General features: G+C 37.8%; 1 protein-coding gene across 1 annotated transcript; it reads left to right on the top strand.

Annotated features, from left to right (window-relative positions):
* Positions 1-5,521: 5,521 nt before the first annotated feature.
* On the top strand, positions 5,522-6,478 carry LOC131403457 (olfactory receptor 10J1). Its single transcript, XM_058537801.1, has one exon. The coding sequence runs from the start codon at positions 5,549-5,551 to the stop codon at positions 6,476-6,478; it is 930 nt and encodes a 309-aa protein (XP_058393784.1). The 5' UTR covers positions 5,522-5,548.
* Positions 6,479-25,833: the final 19,355 nt, after the last annotated feature.

A 25,833-nucleotide genomic window follows, 5' to 3' on the forward strand; every position in this document is an offset into this window, starting at 1 on the left:
CTTGGTGCATCCCTTTTCCACTCAGCACAGCTCCAAAGATGAAAGGAGAAAGGAAGTCAAAAGTGGGCCAAAGACCACTGGAGAATGGTAGGGCTCAGGGCCATCAGATTAATAACCTCTGTTCTTATTTTCTTTCCCACAGTTACTGTTCACCCTGACCCTCTTCCAAGAGCTGATGACCTAAAGTAGGAGATACTTAAACAGCATGATATTATAGATGGAGCACAGGCTTTGGGGCCAGAGAGGCATGTGTCCCAATCCTAGGCCCACTATTATAAGCACATGTCCTAGGGAAAGTTACTTAACCTCTCTGGCCTCTGTTTCCTATTTTCACAGGACGGCTGACAATATCAACCTCCCATGGTTATTGTGAGGAATCAAAAACATTACGGGCATAAGGTTTCCTGGCACATGGGTAGCAGCGGAAGCATCTCATCCATTACCACCCTTCGTACACATTGCTCTTGAGGTCACTCTGAGGTCAACAGCAAGTCACTGTTGATAGGGACATAGAGTCCAAGTTTTAACAACAGAGAGAGTTCCCTCTTCCCAGAAAGTACTGACTTCGTAAGCGGGCTTCCCCTACGGTCTCTGATGCCATGTTCCAGTAAAAGGAATCTAACTATTCTCTCAGGGCCTTCCAAGAATTATTTCCTAAATACACCTGCCATGTGTTAGTATACCACTTGGCTGCCTCTCTGCACTTCTACCCCAGATTCCCTTCCCTTTTTGGTTCACCCACTTACTGGCCTACCAACTACTTCTCATAACGTCATTCCCCCTTCTCTCCTGGTTGCCTCAGAGTCTGCAAGGAATCTCAGGATTCACGTGTACATCAATCTTCATATACAGGTTGAATAAATACTTACAAAAATATGTGCAACTATTTTTGAATGTACCACAATTCATTTGAAAGCACCAATTACTAAATTCATAGTTCTCTTTTTCAGAATTTACTTTTTTCTATCAATAAGTACAAATACTACAAGTATTATTATCCAACTATTTTCAAACTGGAGATTCATGAAATATTTTGAAATTAAAATGGAGTTTTCAAGTGCAAAACAATTTGGAGACCACAGTTCTAGGTGACAGGGATAGGGTTGGGGGCAGTGTGAGAGTAGATAGAACTTCAGTGCTACGGGGTGAATTGTGTCCCCTCAAAATTCATATGTTGAAACCTTAACCCCCTATGTGACGGTATTTGGTGATGGGGCCTTTGGGAATTAATTAGGTTTAGTTGAGGTCATAAGGGTGGGGTCCTCATGATGGGATTAGGACCCTTTAAGAAAAGACACTAGAGAGCTCTCTCTCACTCTTTTTCCGCCATATGAGGCAACAGAGAGAAAGCAGTCATCTGCAATCCAGAAAGAGCTCTCACCAGGAACTGAATTTTCTACCACCTTCATCTTGGATTCCCAGGCTCCAGAACTGTGAGAATAAATGTCTGGTGGTTAAGCCACCAAGTCTATGGTATTCTGTTATAGTAACCCAAGCTGACTAAGACATTCACAAACAATGTTGACCTCAGTTAAATCTGTTGTGAATCTTATTCAGGGCTCTGGAAGATTCCCATTGACAATTCTAAAGCATCATTAGCAGGTCTAGACCTGGGATCCTAAACTAATGTGAATGCCATGAATGAACTATAATAAGAACTACTTGAATCTGGCCCCCAAATAAAGCAGTCTGCAGAACTAAGGGAGTTTATAGCAGATCCCCTTGGGTGTTTTGCCAGTTTTGTTTCTACAGTCACCCTACATGTTCATTTCTGTCCAGCACCAAATTCCAACAGATTTACAGTTCATGGCACAGTGTGCTCCTCACAATCTCCCATCTGTAAAATGGAGATAGTACCACTGACTTCATAGGGTTATTTGGAGGAATAAGTGAGACAAAAACTTGTGAAAGAATTCAATAAACATTAGTTGATTCTGAAGCTGAATACCTCTTCTTTTCCCCAGACACTACATTTTTATACCATCTACTCAGCACCACATTTCCAAAATTTTCTTAATTTGTCTCAAAGCAATGGTATCATAAAGCATTGAGCTATTTTACCTAACTCTACTCCTTTCCTGTTGAGATCCCATAGCCACCAATCATATCTAATGATGGGCCATTAATATAGAAGTCTTTTTGTTTGATTTATCTGTTACAATAGGCAGCTATGCATATTTGTAAATAATCAGGGAGTTGGCATGAATGAACCTGGCAAGAGTAGTTTATGAAATGATTAGTTCTTTACTCTCCTTTGGTCCACACATTGATTCAGATACAAGCCCTATTGATTCACCCCAAATGTCTCTCACATCCTGGCCTGACCTCTTATATCAGCAACCCAGCTGATCTCCCTGCCTCTTCCCACCAACCTCAAATCCACCTTCACACTGCTGCCAGATCAATCTACCAGATACCAGTGCTGAAGTATGTCTTTTTCCAGAAGAGAAGCAAAATCACCACATAGAAAGGAAGAAGGTGCAGGGTAGCTGGTGGTAAATGTTTATAGTCCTTAAGAGGCAAGTTGCTAAGAGATTTGAAGCTCATGAACAGGAAGAATAAATGAAATCACTTGAAAGGCCCTTGAAAGTGGTAAAGTTTAAACACTCTAAAACTCTTTGTGGCCCTGTCTTACTTTACCTACAGAATTTTTTCTGTAATCCACCTGAGTCTAATCAAAGACCATCTCCTCCTTGTCTCACTTACATATGGTACCCATTTCAGTTTATTATAATTGTCTATCACCTGCAACTAAAAAGTGAGCTCTCCAAAGGTTGAGGAAGCACCTCATTCATTTTTGTATTCCCAGCAACTAGCAACTAGCAAGAGGCCTGGCATATGCTTAGTGCTTGAAGAATCAATGCGTGCAGATAACTGCCACATGTTAGAGAAAGAAAATGCTAAAGAAGCAATAAATTAACTCATGGAGCATCTTCAGGGGGAAGTAAATTTGGAGTTAGGTCTTGACAGACTGGTAGAAGTTTGCCCAATGGAGAAGGGGAGGTAATTCTGGGTAAAGAGAACAGAGTGTTCAGAGGCTCATCTCTGTTTCCCAGGCCCCAAGAGAGCATCCTCAGGTCTAAAGACTGTGTACTTACAGTTTGGAATGCCATGGGGCAGAAAGACAGGCAACATGAACTGCCCTCTACAGAATCATGGCCATATTTGGCTACTTTTATTACAAAAACAATACCAGATTTTTAACTGGGTAGAGTTCCCGCCTATAAGGAAAAAAGCCTAAACTTCCTAAAATCCAAGATGACATGGCTCTAAGCTTGAGCTGCCTAGATTTGTAAACTATGGATTTTGAAGGCACACCTGTAAAAAAAAACCACAATGTGCTTATTGAAATAAGTAGAATTCAACTAAATAAAGCACATTCCACTAATGCTATTCCTACTTGAAGCCAAATCTTCCCCCGGGCTCCCAAATTGCTAACCCTGGGATTGAGTAAACAAACCCCATACATAATGAGGCCCCCAGGTATCTGCTGTCTGCATCCTCCTAGCCCCAGGGTGGCTCTCAGTGTGTCCTCAGGGAGTGAGCTCCAGGAGCCCCACTGGCTGCTCTTTGGAGAGCCTGTTCTCTGACTTTGAAGACTTCTCCACACAGAGGTGCTGTCAAGGATGACTCCCAAGGCTGACCCCATTCCTGCTAGAGTATGTTATCCTCTGCCTGCTCAGCCTTAGCTCCTGCCATAGGCCTGCTTGGTCACCTTGCTCTTCCTCGTGTCTGAACATTGTGGCTATGGGAGCCCAACATTTCAATCTTCACTCTTGGCCTCCTCCAGCCCAGCTCTCCTGTTGTGACTCAGCACTAGACAGACATACGTAAGTGCTCTTTAGAAAAGGATATGAAATGCAGCTTATTGCCCATGGGCTGACTTTAATTTATTGTAGTATAACAGCTCTTATCACAGCTGGAGGAGGTCTTCATAAGGTTGTGTTTGCTCTTCCTTCTCTTGATTTCCTTGGAAGAATTATAGGCTCCTAACAGTGGAGGATGCTAAGCAGGTCATAGCAGCCATTCTACCTCAAGACAGATAGACTTGAGCCAGATCAGATGACTCCCTAGCCCAGGATTTCTCAGTAGGCACCCTATTGGTATTTGGAATAGGACAATTCTTCCCGGGGCGGGACCATCACATGTATTGCAGGTCATTAAGCATCATTAATTGCTAGCAGCACCCATGCCCACCATTATAACAATCAAAAACTCTGACACATATTTCTGATTTCACAGTAGAGGTGCCATAACACCCCCCAGGTGGACCACTGCCTAGTTTATACCCAGATGCCTCACAGAAGATAAATATCTTTAGCCACGTATTTTAGTGTCAAATGATTTTCCCTGTTGAGAAGTATTTTCTGTTGCAGCCTTACTTTCTTTTAGCATTCTTAATGTAAATGATTAACAGCTGGTCACCAAGTTCTTCTAAATAAATTTTTATAAACTTGAAGGAGATCTCCATGCCTACTAACCTTCATCACTGATGTGATTTACTTTATGCAAAAAGTTTTTTTCTGAATATGCATAAGCAAACCAGAATATAATTTAAATACCCTACAGGAGCTTACTGTCTAATGAGACAAAAAAGTGAAATATTGCATAAATTGAACTGAGCCCCATCCTTCAACAAAATGATGTATCTTTAGTGTAACTCTGTTTTTTATATCCAGAGTCTGCTTTTGCTTTAGATAAATTTGCTGCATCTTCCCTGGTACAATTGTTTCCCTCCGCAGAGTAGGTGTATGCCTACTCACGAAATTGTATTGGCTGTAAATTTGCCTTCTAGTTTAGGGAAGGTGAAAATACAGCATAGTTTACAACATATGTGAGTCAGGGCTGTGAACTGTCAGCAGACTTCCATCATTCGGACAGCAGTGGGGAGAGGATAGCGGTTGGTTAAGGCTTGCCTTTTCCTTCTTGAAAACAAGATGAACCTTTCTGAGCCTGCTTTGCTTCTACTTCCTAAACGATGTGCAAACGGATGATTCATAGTCTTGAAAGAAAAGAATTCTCCAGTCAATCCTTAAACAAATTGTTTTCAAGCATCAAATTCATGCATAATCCTGAGCTTGAGGTATGCAGATGTAAAAGGTGTAAAGTCACAGTGTTTGTGTGAGGACAGTGCCGCACGGATGCTGGTGGACAATAATCCAAATAAACAGGAGAGCATCAGAGTACAATGAGTACAATATGTGTTGATGGAGGACTGAAAACTTGCATTAGTCTTTGAAGAATGAGGAAGATTTAAACAAGAGGAGAAAAGGAGGAAGAGTAGGGTGAAGCGGGAATGTGTGTGATTATACAGTGGGAAAAAAAACATGATTCTAGGATGCATAGGAAATTGTAATAGATGGCCACAGGGAAAAAATATTTTAAGTAAAGTTAAGTAAACCAGGGATTAACTTTAATCCACTGGGAAATGTATCCCCAGGTTTATAGCTGAGAACAACATTCAATCAATTTCAGAAATGTGCTTAAACTACTGTACTGAGATTTTGTATCTTTTATTCTCCTACATTTCAAATTTAGTGACCACTCAATGAAGAGAGAAAACCACACTCTCATAACCGAGTTCACTTTCCAGGGTTTCTCCAGCTTCCATGAGCACCAGCTTATCCTTTTTGTGGTGTTCCTTGCATTGTACACCTTGACCCTAGCAGGCAATGTAATTATTGTGACAATTATCCAAATTGATCGTCATCTCCACACTCCCATGTACTTCTTCCTGAGCATGCTGTCCACTTCAGAGACTGTATATACATTGGTCATTCTCCCAAGGATGCTCTCCAGCCTCATGGGTATGAACCAGTCCATCTCCTTGGCAGGTTGTGCCACTCAAATGTTCTTTTTCATCACCTTTGGTATCACTAACTGCTTCCTGCTCACAGCAATGGGTTATGACCGCTATGTAGCTATCTGCAAGCCCCTGAGATACACAGTTATTATGAACAAGAGGGTGTGCGTCCAGCTGGTTTGGGGAGCCTGCAGCATTGGGCTGATTGTAGCAATGACACAGGTGACATCAGTATTCAGGTTACCTTTCTGTGCTACCAAGGTGGCCCACTTCTTCTGTGACATCCGACCTGTGATGAAGCTCTCCTGCATCGATACCACTGTTAATGAGATCTTGACTTTGATCATTAGTGTTCTGGTGCTTGTTGTACCTATGGGTCTGGTTTTCATCTCTTATGTCCTCATCATCTCTACCATCCTCAAGATCGCCTCTGCTGAAGGCCAGAAGAAGGCTTTTGCCACCTGTGCTTCTCATCTCACTGTGGTCATTGTACACTATAGCTGTGCCTCCATTGTCTACCTTAAGCCCAAGTCAGAGAACAGCAGGGATCAGGATCAGCTGGTCTCGGTGACCTACACTGTCATCACCCCCCTGCTGAACCCTGTGGTGTACACTCTGAGGAACAAAGAGGTCAAGTATGCTCTGCTCCGGGCCATTGGCAGGAAGCTTTCCTGACAACTTGAGAAGAGTTATCCCAAGGCTCTTAGCTTCCACTCTCACTAGGAATATGAGGAATAGATCCACACGCCCTTGGTTCCCAGAGACCTGCCGCACAAGGAGGAGACAAAGAGAGAAACAGCAGCATCCAACTGTCTGAAAGCTTTAAACAGAGACCTGCATGAAGCGCTAGCCCTGTTTATGTGGATAAATAGATAAACAACGATAGGATTTGCCTGAAGAAGAGTCAGGAATTAGTGTGGGCTGAGGATTTTTCATTAATCTTTTGGTTTCTTTGTGGCTCTCCACTTAATGAAGGCAATAAAGAGGAAAAACAGAATCTAGGGCATATGTTTTTCCCTATAATCCTTTCCTTCCTACTTCAGAGCAGGATGATTTCTCAAACTGGAGTCCCTGTTGGAAGTTGTTTATACATGGCATATCAAGTAATAAGTGACTATGTCTACAGGGAGAGTGGTCTCAGAATGGGATAGCCCAGGGCAAATAGATCTCCTCTCCTTGCTACTTTAATTCATCCCAGTGTTTAGCAAAACTGATTATTAAAGATGGTGACCATAGACGGTTTAATTAGAGATCCAGGCAATTCTAGATCTTTTCAGTCATAATGACAGCCATTTTGAGGGCTCATTCCAAGATTCTCCTGGGTCAGTTCAGCTGCTGTTAATTCAAAAAGCATGTAATGGGCAGTAGTGATGAAGTAGGCTGGCTGCTGGATCCTGGGGAAAGAAAGATGAAAAAACCCTAATTACCTGGCTTCAAGAAGCTCAAAGTCTAGTGGCAAAGACAAACATTTAAAATTATGGTTTCAATTCTTTATAATAAGTGGTATATAAAAAAGATTAAAGGAGAACGAGAGGGAGGGGAAAAGAAAAAGAGGAAGAGGAACTCTGTTAGAGATGTCAGGGAAGTCTCAGAGAGGAGGTGATCTGTAATCCAGACTGATTTTAAGATACTTATATGAGACTGTCTGATGGAAAAGAATTCCAAAGAGGAGGAACAATATATTCACAGGTATGAAAACAGGAGGAAAGTTCAGGAAACGAAAAGTGATTCAGTATGCTGACTCCAGGGTGCAAGGGGGGGAAATGGAAAGAGATAAAACTAGAAGAGTAGATTGGGGTTAGACTGTGACGGTGTTGTATACTGAACTAAGGAATTTTGGCTTTAACTTTTAAACAGTGGGAATCACCTAAGATTCAGGAAAACTAGGATTCAGTTTATGAGGCATCTATGTGAATTTTTGGCAACCTTAATGTCCTTACTTAGCTCCACTGAGACATCTAAGAAGTTGTATGGATCTATCCACTCTAAGCCAAAAAAATCATGGGGGAAAACGGAATGTGACTAGAGATTTTGAGGTAATATATAGAAATAATGGTGTACTTACGATGAGGCTGAACCAGACAATCAGAGAGAGCATGGAGCAGAGGCTGATCAAGGAGTATCATGTAGTTTTGGATTTTGAGGTTCAAATGAGTACCCAGTGAAGGAGAACAAGCACTTGCCATTAAGTCAGTGACTGACTTATCTGAGCCAAGGCTGGACCTCAGACTTGGAGGCACCATGGCCCCAGGACACACCTTCCACTAGAATTAAAGGGTGGGCCTATTGCTTAGAAAGGACTTCAAAAAAGTTACAGGGACCCAAACATATCTGCTCTCCAGACCATAACAGAACTACCAGGCCCTCTCTCAGGATTTTATAGAGGAAATGGCAAAAATCAAACTATACCTAAAGTACTCCAAGTATATAAGGTGGATAAAAGTAATTAAAAGAAGTTGTTAACAGGCAAAGGAAAAATTTGAATAATTAAAAGCAAAGTAATACAGGCAAAGAGTTTGACAGTCATTCAATAAACATTCAAGAAGTCTTTACTAAATACCAGATAGTGTGCTAGACATGGAAAATATCACAATAAACTGTGCACTATTCTCTGAATAAAGGAGTTCCCAGTCCTGCAGAGGAGATGAGCTTATGCAGAATTCACCGCAATGCAATGTTTTAGAGAAATGGACAAAGTACGCTTAATATTTAAAGGCAAAGATGTAAGCCTTGGGACAGTTTTTTGTGATCTATATGAAGCTAAATGTCATCAAGCTGAGAAAAGGCCCTGCATGCTAGAGTGCAGTGAAACAAGTGCGTGTTACCTGGGCTATAATGCTTTTGTGATCTATGTGTGGGGCCATCTCGTGGGGCCGAGGGCTATGCGGCTTCTAACCAGCATCACTCAGGAAAGTTTATCACTATGGACTTCTAGAACATTTATCACCCGGGTTTTTCAGAAACCTTGTTTGAATGGAACAGTCAGACATTATAGAATCAGATGCTTTCAACAGCCCTTCTCACCCCATCAAGGAACGGGCCACAGAAATTTTTCTGTGACATGCTGAAAAGTTCCAACCTCTCACAGAATACTCGGCTGGATTAAACAGCCTAAGAGGAATCCTTCCTGTTCCCTGGAATTATTTTGGTCACTACTCATGCTCAGCGTCACTTTATGGCAAACACCTCTTCCGTAAAGTGGCCCCTTGACACAAGACACTTTCCCAACCGTTATCTCACTGAGTCCTCAGAACAATCCTAGGAGGGAGGCAGGGATAAGGCTCTCCATTGTACAGATAATAAGGCTCAGATAGAAAAAAGGGTGAAGGCAGAACTTGAACTTGCACAAGCTGACTGGCATTTTCTGTTTACCCGGAATGTATCACCAACCAAAGGCAACTCACAGTAGGGATACTGATGTACTAGAAAAATTAAGCTAAGCAAAATTCAAATTCCCCAGGGTTGGGGCCGGCCCGGTGGTGTGGTGGTTAGGTGCATGTGCTCCGCTGCTGGAAGCCTGGGTTCGGATCCCAGGTGCACACAGACGCACCGCTTGTCCAGCCATGCTGTGGTGGCGTCCCATATAAAGTGGAGGAAGACAGGCATAGATGTTAGCCCAGGGCCAGTCTTCCTCAGCAAAAAAAAGGGGAAGATTGTAATGGATGTTAGCTCAGTGCTGATCTTCCTCACACACACACACACACACACACACACACACACACACACAAAATTCCCCAGGGCCTCAAACTTCCCATATGAAACAAAACCTCATCCCTGAACCTTTTTCAAGAGAGAAGAATCTGTGTCCTGTATAATAGGGCCACCTGGGATCCTCGATCTAGCCAGTAGAGACCCCAGAGGAAGAGCATCTCTAGCAGCAGTTCAAGCTGTGAAGTCTTATTCATGTAGAACCAGCTAAAATTTTAGGGAAAATGATTATCCACTTTCTTCAATATTAAAGCAAATCAGAGAAAAGCATTTAATGCTCCGCAAGAAAACCTGACCCTTACTTAAAGGGATAAGGTCTGGTGCTAAGCGCAGGGAGTACAGTGGTGAATTATGCTAAATTTCTGGCCTCTAGACAGATTTTATATATATATATATACACTCATATATATATACTATATGTACTATATATATATGTACTCACATATATATACTATATGTACTATATATATATGTACTCATATATATATACACACTGTATGTATATGTACTCATATATATATATATATATGTATGAGTACTACATGAGAAATGTAAGAGGCAGTGGCAGCACAGAGGTAAGAAAGATTTAGTTCTAATTAACATTTTTAAATTATAAATAAAGGAAAACAAATTCAGGTTCTTGGTCAGCCACCCATTCACTTCTCCTTAATCACATATCACACCCTATCAGCAGTAGAGGGTGAGACACAGCAGAGAGATTTGAGGTATCTACTGTGGTCCATAACTGTCTTGTTTGGAAGAAAACCGCCAGCAGCTCAAGCTGTAAGTTTGGTAAGAAACTAAATTCCATCTCCAAAGACAAATAAGTATTCTTTATATCTTTATTTTCCCAACCCTATTGAATAAATCCTATTTATTTCGCCAAATCTACTTCCCTTAAAGGAGGAGAGTTCTCCTTTCGTGAATGTTGGGGTCCCAGAGTGGACTTTGGTTTGGAGCCCGTTTATACCAGTCACATATTGCAGCTGCAACATGAGGCACAAGAAGACACAAAGTCAGTAGACTGGATTCTCTCACTTATTACCTCTGTATTCTACGTTGCATCACTTAAATTTTCTGACTTTCAATTTCACAAGGTCTTATGGGTGAATCGTTAACCACCATCCTAGTTCAGGGAAGTGTAGGGAGATGAAAAGTCTTTAGGATAAAAGTAAAATATGAGATGAGATGGAGCTAAGGCAGAAGAAAATATTGAAATATTTTTCTGACTCATTTCTCTAGCCTTTCACTGGATTTTTAACTTCTTGATTTAGTATGTTTATAGTACAGAACAGTTTAGACTCTAGACTTTCTCTTATTGGGCAATTTTAGCTAAATTTCTTTTTTTTTTTTAATGTGTTTTCTCCCCACCCCATCCCCACCACTTCTAGCAACCACCAATCTCTTCTGTGTATCCATGACCTTGTTTTTTTTTTTTAGATTCTACATGTAAGAAAGATCATACAGTATTTGTCTTTTTTTGTCTGACTTATTTCACTTAACATAACACCCTCGAAGTCTATCCATGTTAGCACAAATGGCAAGATTTCACTCTTTTTTATGGCTGAATAATATTCCATTTATATATATATATATTTCTTAACCCATTCATCCATCAGTGGACATTTAGGTTGTTTCCATATCTTGTCTATTGTAAATAATGCTGCAATGAACATGGGGGTGCATATATCTTTTTGAATTAGTGTTCTTTGTTTTCTTTGGATAAATACCCAATAGTGGAACTGCTGGATCATATGGTAATTCTATTTAATTTTTTGAGGAAATTCCTTACTGTTTCCTATAGTGGCTGTACCAATTTACATTCCCACCAACGGTGCACAAGGGTTCTCTTTTCTGCACATTCTTGCCAACACTGTTATTTCTTGTCTTTTTGATAATAGTCATTCTAATAGGTGTGAGATGATATCTCATTGTGGTTTTGATTTGCATTTCCCTGATGGCTAATGTTATTGAGCATCTTTTCATGTATCTGTTGGCCATGTGTATGTCTTCTTTGGAAAGATGTCTATTCAGATCTTCTGATCATGCTCTGATTGTATTGTCAGTTTTTTTTTTTTTTTTGCTATTGAGTTGCATGAGTTTTTTACATATTTTGGATATTAGGCGTTTATCAGATATATGATTTGCAAATATTTTCTCCCATTCAATAGGTTCCCTTTTCATTTTGTTGATAATTTCCCTTGCTGTGCAGAAGCTTTTTAGTATAATGTAGTCCCACTTATTTATGTTTGCTTTTCTTGCTTTTGCTTTTGGTGTCAGATTCAAAAAATTATCACTAAGACCTATGTCAAGGACCTATGTCATCTAAAGTGAGTCTCTCGTAGGCAGCATGTAAATGGGTCTTGGTTTTTTACCCATTCAGCCACTCTATGTCTTTTGATTGGATCATTTAGTCCATTTACATTTAAAGTAACTATCCGTAGGTATGTACTTATTGCCATTTCGTTAATTGTTTACTGGCTGTTTTTGTAGTTCTTCTCTGTTCCTTTCTTTTTCTCTTGCTCTCTTCCTTTGTGGTTTGGTGACTTTCTTTAGTGGTACACTTATATTCCCTTCTCTTTATCTTTTATGTATTTACTATAGGTTTTTGCTTTGTGGTTACGATGAGGCTTACATATAACAACTTATATCCATAACTGTATTTTAAGTTGATAACAACTTAAGTTTGATCCCATTCTAAAGCTCACCATTTTTACTCTCCTCCCCATGTTTTATGTTTTTGGTGTCCCATTTTACTTGTGTACCCCTTAACAAATTATTGTATCATAGTTATTTTTACTACTTTTTTCTTTTAACTTTCACGCTAGCTTTATAAGTGATTAATCCATTACATTTACTAAATATTTAACTTTCCAGTGAGATTTATTCTTTCATAAGTTTTCTTGTTACCAATCAGTGCCCTTTCTTTTAAGCTTAAAGAAGTCCTTTTAACATTTCTTGTGAGGCTAGTTTAGTGGTGATGAATTCCTTCAGCTTTTGCTTGTTTGGAAAACTCTTTATCTCTCCTTCAGTTCTAAATGATAAATTTACCAGGTAGAGTATTCTTGGTTCGAAGTTTTTTTCTTTCTTTATATTGAATATATCATGCCACTGCCTTCTGGATTGCAAAGTTCCTGCTGAAAAAATCTGCTTATAGTCTTAGGGGGGCTCTCTTGTACGTAACAAGTTATTTTTCTCTTGCTGCTTTTAATAGTCTCTCTTTGTCTTTAACTTTTGACATGTTAATTATAATGGGTCTTGGGTAGGTATCAGGGCTGGCCCAGTGGCATAGTGTTAAGTTCACATGCTCTGCTTCAGTGGCCTGGGGTTCACAGGTTCAAATCCTGGGCGCAGACCTACACACTGCTCATCAAGCCATGCTATGGTGGCATCCCACATACAAAATAGAGGAAGATGGGCACAGATGTTAGGTCTGAGCCAATCTTCCTCAGCAAAAAAAGAGGAAGATTGACAACAGATGTTAGCTCAGGGCCAATCTTCCTCACCAAAAAAAACCAAAAAAGGTAGATATTAACCCAAATATATCAATTTATTTAAATGTGAATGGTCTAAATGCATCAAATAAAAGATAAATTGTCAGAATGGATAAAAAAATAAGACTAACCTACAGATTGTTTGCAAGAAACCCATTCAGATAGCTTAAAAGTAAAGAGATGGAGAAAGATATACCATGCTAACACTCATCAAAATAAAGATGCAATAACCATATTAATTTCAGACAAAGCAGAATTCAGAACCAGGATGATTATCAATGATAAAGGGCATTACCTAATAATAAAGGGATCAATTCTACAAGAAGACATAACAATCTTAAATGTGTATGTACCTAACAAAAGGGCATCAAAATACCTGAGGAAAAATTGTTAGAACAGAAAGGATAAAGAGACAAATCTACTATTATAGTTGAACACTACACTTTTCTGTCAATAACTGATAGATTAAGTAGGCAAAATATCAATAAGGATATAGAGGAACTATAGAGGAACCAACAAAACTATAAAGCAACTTTACCTAGTTGACATTTATAGAGTACTCCATCCAACAATAGAATACAAATTCTTTTCAAGCTCACATGCACATTCATCGAGAAAGATCACATTCTGGGCCATAAAACACACCTAAACAAATTTAAAAGAATAGAAATCACACAGTGTATTCTCAGACCACAATTCAATTAAACCAAAAGAATAAATAACAAGAGCATAGCTGGAAAATCCCCCAAATATTTATAAGTTTCTAAATAACCTATGAGTTAAAGAAGAAATCTGAAGAGAAATTTTTTAATATATTTTGAAATTAATGAAAATGAAAATACAACTTATCAAGATTTGTGGGCTGCAGAGAGAGGGTTTTAGAGAGAAACTTATAGTATTAAATGCATACATTAGCAAGGAAGAAAAATCAAGCATCAATAACCTAAGTCTTATCTTAGCAAACTAGAGAAAGAAGAGAAAATTAAACCTATACAAGCAGAAGAAAAAATAATAAATATTAGAGCAGAAATCATTAAAATTGAAAATAGAAAAATAGAGGAAATCAACAAAGCCAAAGCTGGTTCTTTGAAAAGATCAATAAAATTGATACACCTTCAGCTAGGCCAACCAAAAAGACAAAGAGAGAAAAGACATACATTAACAATATCATAAATGAAACAGTGGTCAAAGCTACCAACCCAGGAATAGAGAGAAACTTTCTCAACTTGATAAAGAAGATTTTTAAAAACTTAACAGCTAACTTCATAGTTAATGGAGAGATTGGATGTTGTCCTCCTAGATCAAGAATAAGGCAAGGAAGTGAAACTGTCATTTGCAGATGACATGATTTTATATATAGAAAACCCTAAAGAATCCACCAAAAAACTTTTAGAAATAATAAATGAATATGGTAAAGTCGCAGGATACAAAATCAACGTACAAAAATCAGTTGCATTTCTATACACTAACAACGAAGTAGCAGAAAGAGAAATTAAGAATACAATCCCATTTACAATTACAACAAAAAGAATAAAATATCTAGGAATAAACTTAACCGAAGAGGTGAAAGACTGGTATGCTGAAAACTATAAAACATTGTTGAAAGAAATAGAAGATACAAAGAAATGGAAAGATATTCCATGCTCTTGGATTGGAAGAACTAACATGGTTAAAATGTCCATACTTCCTAAAGCAATCTACAGATTCAATGCAGTCCCTATCAAAGTTACAATGACATTTTTCACAGAAATAGAACAAGGAATCCTAAAATTTTTACGGAACAACAAAAGACCTTGAATAGCCAAAGGAATACTGAGAAAAAAGAACAAAGCTAGCGGCCGGCCCAGTGGTGCAAGCGATTAAGTGCGCGTGCTCCGCTGCGGTGGGCCCGGGGTTCGCCGGTTTGGATCCCGGGCATGCACCAATGCACCGCTTGTCGAGCCATGCTGTGGTGGCATCCCATATAAAGTAGAGGAAGATGGGCACAGATGTTAGCTCAGGGCCAGTCTTCCTCAGAAAAAAGAGGAGGATTGGCATCAGATGTTAGCTCAGGGCTGATCTTCCTCACCAGAAAAAAAAAAAAAGAACAAAGCTAGAGGTATCACACTCCCTGATTTCAAAATATTCTACAAAGCTATACTAATCAAAACAGCATAGTACTGGCACAAAAACAGACACACAGATCAATGGAACAGAATTGACAGCCCAGAAATAAACCCACACAGCTAATTTTCGACAAGAGAGCCAAGAAGGTACAATGGGGAAAGGAAATTCTCTTCAATAAATCGTGTTGGGAAAACTGGACAGCCACATTCAAAAGAATGAAAATAGACCATTATCTTACACCATACACAAAAATTAACTCAAAATGGATTAAAGACTTGAGTGTAAGACGTGAAACTGCTAGAAGAAAACATAGGCAGTACACTCTTCGACATCGATCTTAGCAGCATGTTTTCAAGTACCATCTCTGACCAGGCAAGGGAATCAATAGGAAAAATAAACAAATAGGACTATATCAAACTAAAAATCTTCTGCACAGCAAAGCAAACCATCAACAAAATGAAAAGACAATCTAACAACTGGGAGAAAATATTTACAAACCGTATATCTGATAAGGGGTTAATATCCAAGATATATAAAGAACTCATGCATCTAAACAAGAAAAAAACTAACAACCCAGTTAAAAGCTGGCCAAAAGTTTTGAAAAGACATTTATCCAAAGAAGATATACAGATGACCAACAGGCACATGAAAAGATGTTCAACATTACTAATTATCAGGGAAATGCAAATCAAAACTACAATGAGATATCACATCATGCCCGTCAGAATGGCTATAGTTAACAAGACAGGAAATAACAAGTGTTGGAGAGGATGTGGGGAAGAGGGAACTCTCATACACTGCTGGTGGGAGTGCAAACCGGTGCAGCCACTACAGAAAACAGTATGGAGATTCCTCAAAAAATTAAGAATAGAACTACCATATGACCCAGCTATTCCACTGCTGGTATTTATCCAAAGAACACAAAAACATGAATGTGTAAAGATATATGTACCCCTATGTTCATTGCAGCATTATTCACAATAGTCAAGACTTGGAAACAACCTAGGTGCCCATCAAAGGACAAATGGATAAATAAGAGGTGATATATATATATACACACACACACACACACAAAATGGAATACTACTCAGCCATAAAAAAGGACGAAATCTGGCCATTTGGGACAACATGGATGGAACTTGAGGGTATTATGCTAACCGAAAAAAGTCAGAGGGAGAAAGTCAAATACCATATGATCTCACTCATAAATGGAGGATAAAAACAACAAAAAACAAATACATAGAGACAGAAATTGGATTGGTGGTTACCAGAGGGGAAGGTGAGAGGAAGGAGGGTGAAAGGAGTGATTAGGCACATGTGTATGGTGATGGATTGTAATTAGTCTTTGGTTGGTGAACATTATGTAATCTACACATAATTCAAAATATAATGATGTACACCTGAAATTTATATAATGTTATAAACTAATGTTACCTCAATTTAAAAAATAAATAAATAAATAAAAAGTCCAAAAAAAAGAATAAAGCAAGGGTGTCCCCTCTTGCCACTCATATTGCCACTCACATTCAACATTATACTGGAAGTCCTACCTTGTACAATAAGACAAGAAAACAAAGGTATACAGATCGGCAGGAAGAAATAATACTGCCTTTATTTACAATTGACATGATTATTTATTTAGAAAACTCCAAAGAATCTACAAAAAACTTCCAGAACTAATGAGTGAGTATGAAAATGTCACAGAAAATAAGGTGAATATACAAAAGTCAATTGTTTTCTTGGAATTTCATTCAGGAATGAAAATTTGAAATTAAAAAAAAACTTATAGAAATGCCAAAAATAATAAAATACTTAGGTATAAATCTAACAAAAATGTATAGGATCTTTATGTAGAAGACTATATAATACTGATAAGAGAAATCAAAATGATCTAAACAAATGCAGAGATATTCCACATTCCTGAATTGGGAGACTTATTAAGATGTTGATTCTTTCCAACTTGATCTATAGATTCACACAATCCCAATCAAAATCTCAGTAAGCTATTTTATAAACATTAACAAATTTATTCTAAAGTTTATATGGAAATGTAAAAGATCTAGAATAGCCAACACAATACTGAAAAACAAATTTGGAGAATTGAAAACTACCAAATTTTAAGACTTAACTATAAAGGTACAGTATTCAAGACTGAGTGGTGTTGGTGAAAGAGTAGATGTATAGATTAATGGAACAGAATAGAAAGCCCAGAAGTAAACCCATAAAAATATAGTCAACTGATTTTTTTTGCCAAGGCAATTCAGTGGCAAAAGGATAATCTTTTCAACAAATGGTGCTGGAACATCCATATACAAAAGACAAAAACAGCAACAAAAATCCTAGATGCAGATGTTACACCTTACATAAAAATTAACTCAAAGTGAATTGGAGGCTTTAAATATAAAAGGCAAACTCTAAAACTTTTCCAAGAAAATGTAGGAGAAAATCTTTGTGACCTTGGGTTGGTGATAACTTTATAGATAGATCCAAAACTTAAAACTTATGATCCATGAAAAAATTATGGTAAGTTGGACTTAATAAAATTAAAATCTTGTGAAAGATACTGTTAGGAGATGATAAAATAACTCACAGACTGGGAGAAAATATTTTCAAAACATATATCTGATAAAGGACGTGTATCCAAAATATACAAAGAACTTTCAAAACCCAACATTAAGAAAACAAATAATCCAATTTAAAAATGGGCAAAAGAGCTGACAGCTCATAAAAGAAGATCTACAGATGGCAAATAAGCACATGAAAAGATGCTCAATATCATTTTGCATTGGGGAAATGCAAATTAAAACAACAATGAGATACCATTACAAACCTATTAGAATGGCTGAAATCCAAAATACTAACAACAACAATTGCTGGTGGGGAATTGTGCAGCAGGAACTCTCATTCATTGAGGGTTGGAATACAAAATTATATAGCCACTCTGGAACAAAATTTGGCAGTTTCATACAAAGGTAAATATATTCTCACCATATGATCCAGCAACCACAATACTAGGTATTTACCCAAATGAGTTAAAACTTAAAACCACACAAAAACCTTCACACAAAGGTTTACAGCATCTATCTTCATAATTGACAAAAACTGAAGGCAACCAAGATGTCCTTCGTTAGGTAAATGGATAAATAGTTGTACATCCATATAATGCAATACTATTCAGTGATATAAATTAATGAGCTATCAAACCATTCAAAGACATAGATATATCTTAAATGTATATTGCCAAATGAAAGAACCGAGTCTGAAATGGCTATATACTATATGATTCCATTTTTGTGACATTCTGGGAAAGGCAAAACTGTGGAGACTGTAAACAGATCAATGGTTGCCAGAGGTTTGAGAAGGAGGGATGGTTGAATAGAAGAAGCAGGGGAAATTTTTTTAGGGCAGTGAAACTATTCTGTATGATACTATAATAGTGGCTACATGACACTATGCATTTGTCAAAACCCATAGAACATTGCAGTAGAGTGAACCTTAATGTAAGCAAAGGAAAGAAAAATCATTTAGCAGATGGAGATCCCAGAACGGAATGCAGGCAAAAAAATCTAACTGTATTACAAATATACAAAAGTACCTCACTGAAGGGGATAAGGGGAAGGTGCTGACCTAAGTAACTTTGGAAATGAGTGAAGTCTGTAAGAGTAAAGGCAAAAAGAACTATATATAAGAACTGTCTTCTAGTTTTTAAAATTGTTTCCCTCAGGGGTTTAGGTTAACAACTCTTATAGTGCAATAAAGGTATACTGGAATTGAACAATTGAAAAATGAAGGGCAGATGATGGAAGCCAGGTTTTTCACTGTTAGAGCTGGAAGTTACAGACAAGCAAGAGGAGAAGGCTAGAATGATCTATGTGGTAATGGATTACAGAAGCCCAGATCTTGGTTTCTAATATCTTTCTCCAATAAAAGAAACTAGCTCCTTGGGTAAATGGCTGATTCTAGGACTGGGGCAGGAAATGTACAAGATGAGCCTGGAGCATCTTGTAGTGCCTGAAAGTAAGAAAATGCTCAAACAACTCGATGATTTGGGTATGTCAGGGGGACACAGGAGCCAACTGAAAAAGCTCCCAATAGCCAAAGGTGGAACAATTTGAGCAACAAAAAAAGTAGTATTGGATTATAAACCAAAAGATAAAATAAATATCCACAAGTCCATAGTGATATGATATAAATTACTGAGTAAATAAAAAAATGGAGAAGAATAGACAAATCTCCTGGTTAGAAGAATTCCAAATAATTTTTATAAATACTCCACCCTCAAGGAGGTGGAGCATAACTTTCTTGTTAAGAGTGAAATGCGCATAGTGACTTCCTTCCAAAAAGTACAGTAGAGGAGTGGGATAAAAAGAGTAACGTTGATGGATCAGAAACCTGTAAAACACTACCTTATCAGGTAATCAAGATTAACATCAGCAATGATAAGTCACGTTGATAGCATGTTCCCTAAATATGATGTGATGAGAATGGCAGTTTTCCTCTTTGGTCTTCCTCCCAAAATCTATAACCCCTGGTAATTTTCTTTTCCCTGAAGTCTACTTTATCTGGTATATTAATAGCCACTCCTACTTTCTTTTGATTGATGTTTGCATGATTATTATTTTCCTTCCTTTTATTTTCTACTAGCCAATAAGTCAGTTTCTTCTAGACAGCATATAGTTAGGTCGTGTTATTAAATCCACTCTACCGATCTCTGTTTTAACATGACATATTTAGACATTTACATTTAATGTGATTATTGATATGTTAGGGCTAAGTGCACTATTTTATATTTTGTTTTCTATTTTATCTACTTTTTATTTCTCTTTTTTCTTTTTCATGCCTTCCTGTGGGTTACTTGAATATATTTTAGAATTTCATTTTGATTTTTTCATAGCATTTTGAGTGTATTTCTTTGTATAGCTCTTTTAGTGGTTGCTCATTTGGATAAATTACAAGGAATGGAGTTGCTAGGTCATATGGTGAATGTATGTTTAACTTTGTAAGAAAGTGCCAAACTATTTTCCAGAGTGGCCATACCAATTTGCTTTCCCAGTCTGAGAATTCCGGTTGCTATGCATCCTTGTAAGCTATTGGTATTGTCAGTATTTTTTATTTTAGCCATTCTGATAAGTATACAGCTGTATTTTAGTAGTTTTTACTTTATATTCCTCTAAAGGCTAGTAATGTTGAACATCTTTTCATGTGTTTGTCATCCTTATATCTTTTTGGTAAAGTATCTGTTCAAATATTTTGCCATTTTAATTGGATTGTTTGTCTTCCTACTCTTAAATTTTGAGAGTTCCTTATATATTCTGGATACAATTCTATTGTCACCTAAGCTATTTGTGAATATTTTATACCAGTCTGTTGCTTGTCTTTTCATTCTCATCATAGTTTCTCTCACAAGGAAAATTTAATTTATCAATTTTGTCTTTAATGATTATGTTTTTGGTATCATGTCTGAAAACTTGTTGCCTAACTCCAGTTAATGAAGATTTTGTCCTAAAAGTTTCATAGTTTAGCTTTTACATACGGATCTGGGATACATTTGGTTGATATTTGCATAAGATGTGAAGTGTAGGTCAAGGTTCATTTTTTTACATATGGATAACCAATTGTTTCAAAATCCTCTGTTGAAAAGATTATCCTTTCTCCACTGAATTTCTTTTGTACTTTTGTCAAAAATAAATTCTACATATTTGTGTAATGTTGACTATTCCTATTCATGAATATGACATGTCTCTTTTAAGATCCGCCCCCCCCACACACACACACACACAACATCTTTTGTGTATTGCTTCATTGTGTCTTCATTCGGTTCAAGTATTTCTAGGAATTTTAGCAACAGACAGGTCCTATGCTGACTTCCACTCTGTCTGTGCAGTCTTCTCAAAAGAGTGAACAAACTTCCCCAACCTGTATTTCTCCTTATTACCTGAGAGCAGAGACAATCTTGCTTATGCATAACAGTGCGCCTCATGAAAACAACTTGTCCTGCAGCCCCTCTTCCAGATGTCACATTAGGAAACAGAAAACATGCCTTCCCTCTGCAACTTCTTCCTCCACCTCCAAGCCTCCTTTACAAATCCCCTCACAGAAGTTCTTCCACATACAAATTATTTTATGCAAGTGGATTCCTGTGGGCCTGACCCAACATGTCTGAATCCCAGTAGAAGTACAACTTAGCCTCAAACTGAGACCCTCAGACTACCTTCAGAATATTTTTCCATGTTTTCAAAATGTCATCAATAATGAGATACGATGAGAGCAGGAATGGAGAGGAAATGTTATCACAAAGGATAAATCAGATTCTGGTCCCAGATTAACAAGGAGCATGAGGAAGAAGGTGGAATGAAAGATCAGTCTTACCATTCTCAGTGGACAAAACATGAGGTGATTCATAAAAATATAAATATGGGTAAGTTCAGTGGTAAACACAGGTTGAGTTTAAGATGATTATAAAGATTGTAAGTGGAAATACTTAGCAGAAAGTTGGAAATGTGGGTGAGAACCTCTGAAAATATAAAATGGAGAGCTATCAATACAAGGTAAAAGGGTTAAGCTATGAGAGTGAACAATTTCTCTGAGGGCGAGGTCATACAGAGAGAAAAACAAAAGACCGAGGATTGAGCTTTGAAATTAATGTGTCATTCAAGTGGCTGACTATAAAGACCACGTGGCAAAAGGTGTCAATGTAAACAGAAAAGGGTTAATTGAAAAGGGGCAAAGAGCTTTCCTCAGCTGTGGGCATTAAATTAATTTTGGCTTTAACGTAAGCTGTTTTTTATTTGTTGTTCTGTTTTGCTATTGTTGTTATGTGTTTGCTCTGCTAACTCACACTCAGTAGCATCACTATCTACCTACCCTGCCTTGCCTTATCCTCTTAAATAGAGAAGAGAGAATTTCCTGTTATCTGTGGTCTGGGAAAGCCAGAGACTGAAATTTTACACTAACACCAACAATATGATCCCCTGTAATAATCATTTTCCAATTTTATCCTTTCAAAAAAGAGATCATCCCTGCTTTCAGTGGTTTTATTGCTACCAGATATTTTCTGATTAATTGTTTGCATCTACACACAACTGTTCTTTCAAAACAATCCTAACAGATTCCTTCTATATCCAAGAATCCCACAGATTACACACAAGGTATTCAACGTAAGGTTTCCAAAATAAGTATTTAGTTTTCCAATTATAAAGTAACATATGGGGGCCGGCCCAGAGGTGCAGCAGTTAAATTCCCACATTCCACTTCGGCAGTCCAGGGTTTGCCAGTTCCGATCCTGGGCACAGACCTACTCACTGCTCATCAAGCCATGCTGAGGCAGCATCCCACATAGAAGACATAGAAGGACCTACAACTAGGTTATACAACTACATACTGGGACTTTGGGGAGAAAAAAGAAAAAGAGGAAGATTGGCAACCAATGTTAGATCAGGGCCAATCTTCCTCAAAAAAAAAAAAAAGTAATCTATGTCCATTCTGGAAAAATTAAGATAATATAAAAATATGTAAGGAAGAATATGATTCTAAAATCCAACTAACTGGTATTACAGTAAGTACATTTCCTATAGTCTTTTTTTCCACATTATTGAGATCATATTTTATTTAAAAAGTCACCTTTTGCTCTTTCACTTAATATAGTAAAAGCTTTTCTCTACACTATTACAGACTCTTCATAAGCATAATATTTAAAGGCTTCAAAATATTCCAACATATAGATGTCCAATATTTTCTTTAGTCATTAATTAGTTTTTAGCATTTGGGTTGCCATCTCATTTTTCTTCAGTACGAAAAAAAATGGTAGGAAATTGTGGCTTCTAATTTTTCAAATAATCTATTTTGACTCATTCTCACATAAAACACTTAATAGGAATGCCAATTTCAGTTAAATGCAAAACGGTGATGTTTCACTGAATCCTAATATGTTCAGGTCCTATCTGCATGAAATTCCCACAGTGTACAAAAATGATCTAATAAATTTTTTCTGGGTCATGAATACAAACCTAGAGTTAATCCTTCTTCTTCAGTGTATTAACCCCAAATCTCTCTTCTCATAACTCTATTTCTTTTCCCTTAAAAAAAAATCATCCTAATTACTTTCAATCATTTGCTGCCATAAAGATCACGGGGTTTTGGTTATTTACATGTTTCCTATACAATGATGAGAGAAGAATGTCTATCTTTATTATATTCAAGTATCCAGATCAATGTGTCTGTTGCTTTATTATCTTAAGGCTTTTCTGATGTTTTCTTCCGGGACTTGATTTTAATGAAATGTGTACACTAGGGCTGGGGTATGTGGAATCCTAGGCAGATAGTTATGATTGTGGGTTAAAAATTCATTGACTAATACCTTATAAAAATTTTTTCAACCAAGGCAATTTTTAAAAACACGTAATTTGAGTGTAATATAGTTTTAAAACAGCACTACAGAGTCTTTTCTCTACAAACAACTCCCCCTGCTTCTCTTTCTATAGCCAACAGAATTCTACTTTTGCCTCCCTTATCCCTCTTTACCTCCAAAGTTATAGTGCAGATCTGCAGTTTGGCCCTTTTGTGGGATCACTGGGCTAGAAGAGACATGGGACTGATCTCATTTTATAAATGAGGTAGCTGAGTCTTGAAAATTTTAAGGGACCTGTCCAACAACATGCAGCTAGCTAGTCCATGGTTGATTTGAATCCACTATATTTTCCAAAATACTATGCAACGTCATAAAGATGGATTATTAAAAGTTAGCTGAAAATATATTTCTCCTGGGAGGGTAAATCATTCAGTGAGAAAATGTGGGATGACTTTAGGCTTTAATTTTTTAAATATTTTGAAACTACAGATGCAAAGGCATGAATAAGAAGAGTAAGAGACAGAACATAAGTCTGACTCATGATTCATCTTCCCCACCCCAGCCTTGGTGATGGACGGAAGGAAAGGATCTTTTTTGTGTGTGTGTGAGGAAGATCAGCCCTGAGCTAGCATCCATGCCCATCCTCCTCTTTTTGCTGAGGAAGACAGCCCCTGAGGTAACATCTATTGCCAATCCTCCTCCTTTTCTTCCCCAAAGCCACAGCAGATAGTTGTATGTCATAGTTGCACATCCTTTTAGTTGCTGTATGTGGGACTCCGCCTCAGCATGGCCAGACAAGCGGTGCGTCAGTGCGAGCCCGGATCCGAACCCAGGCCGCCAGTAGTGGAGTGTGCACACTTAACCACTAAGCCACAGGGCTGGCCCCTGGAAAGAAAGGGTCTTGAATCCTGCCTTATCATTTCATTCATTGTGAATATTTTAATAATATTATCCTTTTTCTCGTGCTACATACTTGCAGGGGTTATGGGTTAAGGCATTTTTGTCAGGCCATAAACTGCTTGTACATGTTCTCTCTTATCCCAGGATAAAAATTCCAATATATTATCAGAATCGATGTGATTGCTTAAGCGATTCTTCCCAAAACAAGCGAGATCTTCCCAAGGTGACTTTTTTCCCATTATTATTTACATAAATAGCTGGAACTCTAAAATGGTGGCATGTCTGACTAAAAAAAGGGAAACAAAAAGGAAAATATTAGGTTCTGCTTTTTTGGGCACCCAACAACACAAGTCAATGAATCTTTAAAAACAAGATACATCTGTCTCTTCCAGTGTGATTAAGTACCACGTATCATGTTTTGCACAAACCAGTTCGCCACTAAGTATCTGTGGAAGGAAAGAAGTAGCGATAGAAAGAAGGAAAAAATGAAGGAGAAAGTATTTGATTTATAGACAAAGAAGGTAAAAAGAACCAACATAATTGAAAGCTAACCATGTGTTGGACATTTGACTTATAGTCTTATTTTATCCTAACAAATAAAATAGGAATTTCATCTGTACTTAGCTGTCGAAGGAAATGAAGCTCAAAGTTCATATATAGGTAAGGGACCATGGAGAGTGAGATTCAAACTGCCACCCCTACAGTTTTCCCTATCTTCACTACTATATTTTGCGTGGATTATTTTAACAGCTTCCTAAGAGATCTTGCTTCCACTTTTGCTCCACTCAAAATAGTCACTACTCAGCAACCAGAGCCTTTATAAAATGAAAATCTGATTGTGTCACTGTCCCCTGCTTGAATCATTCCAGTGGCTTCCCTTTGTACTTAGAATAAAATGCAAATGTTTTTCCCAGGTCTGCAAAGACCTATCTGACCTGACATTTACCTACATCTCCAACCTCACACTCTCACTCTCATTTACTACCCTCCAGCCACACTACTTTCCTTCTGTCCCAAGAATATAAAACCTAAATCTAGCTTTGGGTCTTTCAACTTGCTATTCCCCCTGCCTGCAATGCTCTTTCCCTTAGATCAGAGGATGGCAAATCATGGCCTACAGGCCAAATTTGACTCCCCCACCCCTGCCTTTTTTTGTAAATAACATTTTAATTGAACACAGCCACACCCATTCATTTGTTTGACCTATGGCTGCTTTCACACTACAACAGCAGAGTTGAATAGTTAAGACAGAAACCACATGGGCTGCAAAGCCTGAAATATTTACTGTCTGGTCTTTTTCAGAAAAAAAATTTTGCCAACCCCTGCCCTAGATTATGGCCTGGTTGGTTCCATCTTGTCACTCAGAACAGGTTTCCATCTCAAATGTCACTTTCAAAAAGAGGCCTTCCCAGACCACCCAGTCTAAAGTAGCTCCTTGCCACAAATCATATCATCCTGTATTATTGTCCTTATAA

Source organism: Diceros bicornis, chromosome 4 (genome assembly GCF_020826845.1).
Source record: "Diceros bicornis minor isolate mBicDic1 chromosome 4, mDicBic1.mat.cur, whole genome shotgun sequence".
Lineage (NCBI taxonomy): Eukaryota > Metazoa > Chordata > Mammalia > Perissodactyla > Rhinocerotidae > Diceros > Diceros bicornis.

Excerpts from the sequence above, each read along its gene's own strand:
- LOC131403457 (XM_058537801.1), top strand. The coding sequence starts at position 5,549 with ATGAAGAGAGAAAACCACACTCTCATAACCGAGTTCACTTTCCAGGGT.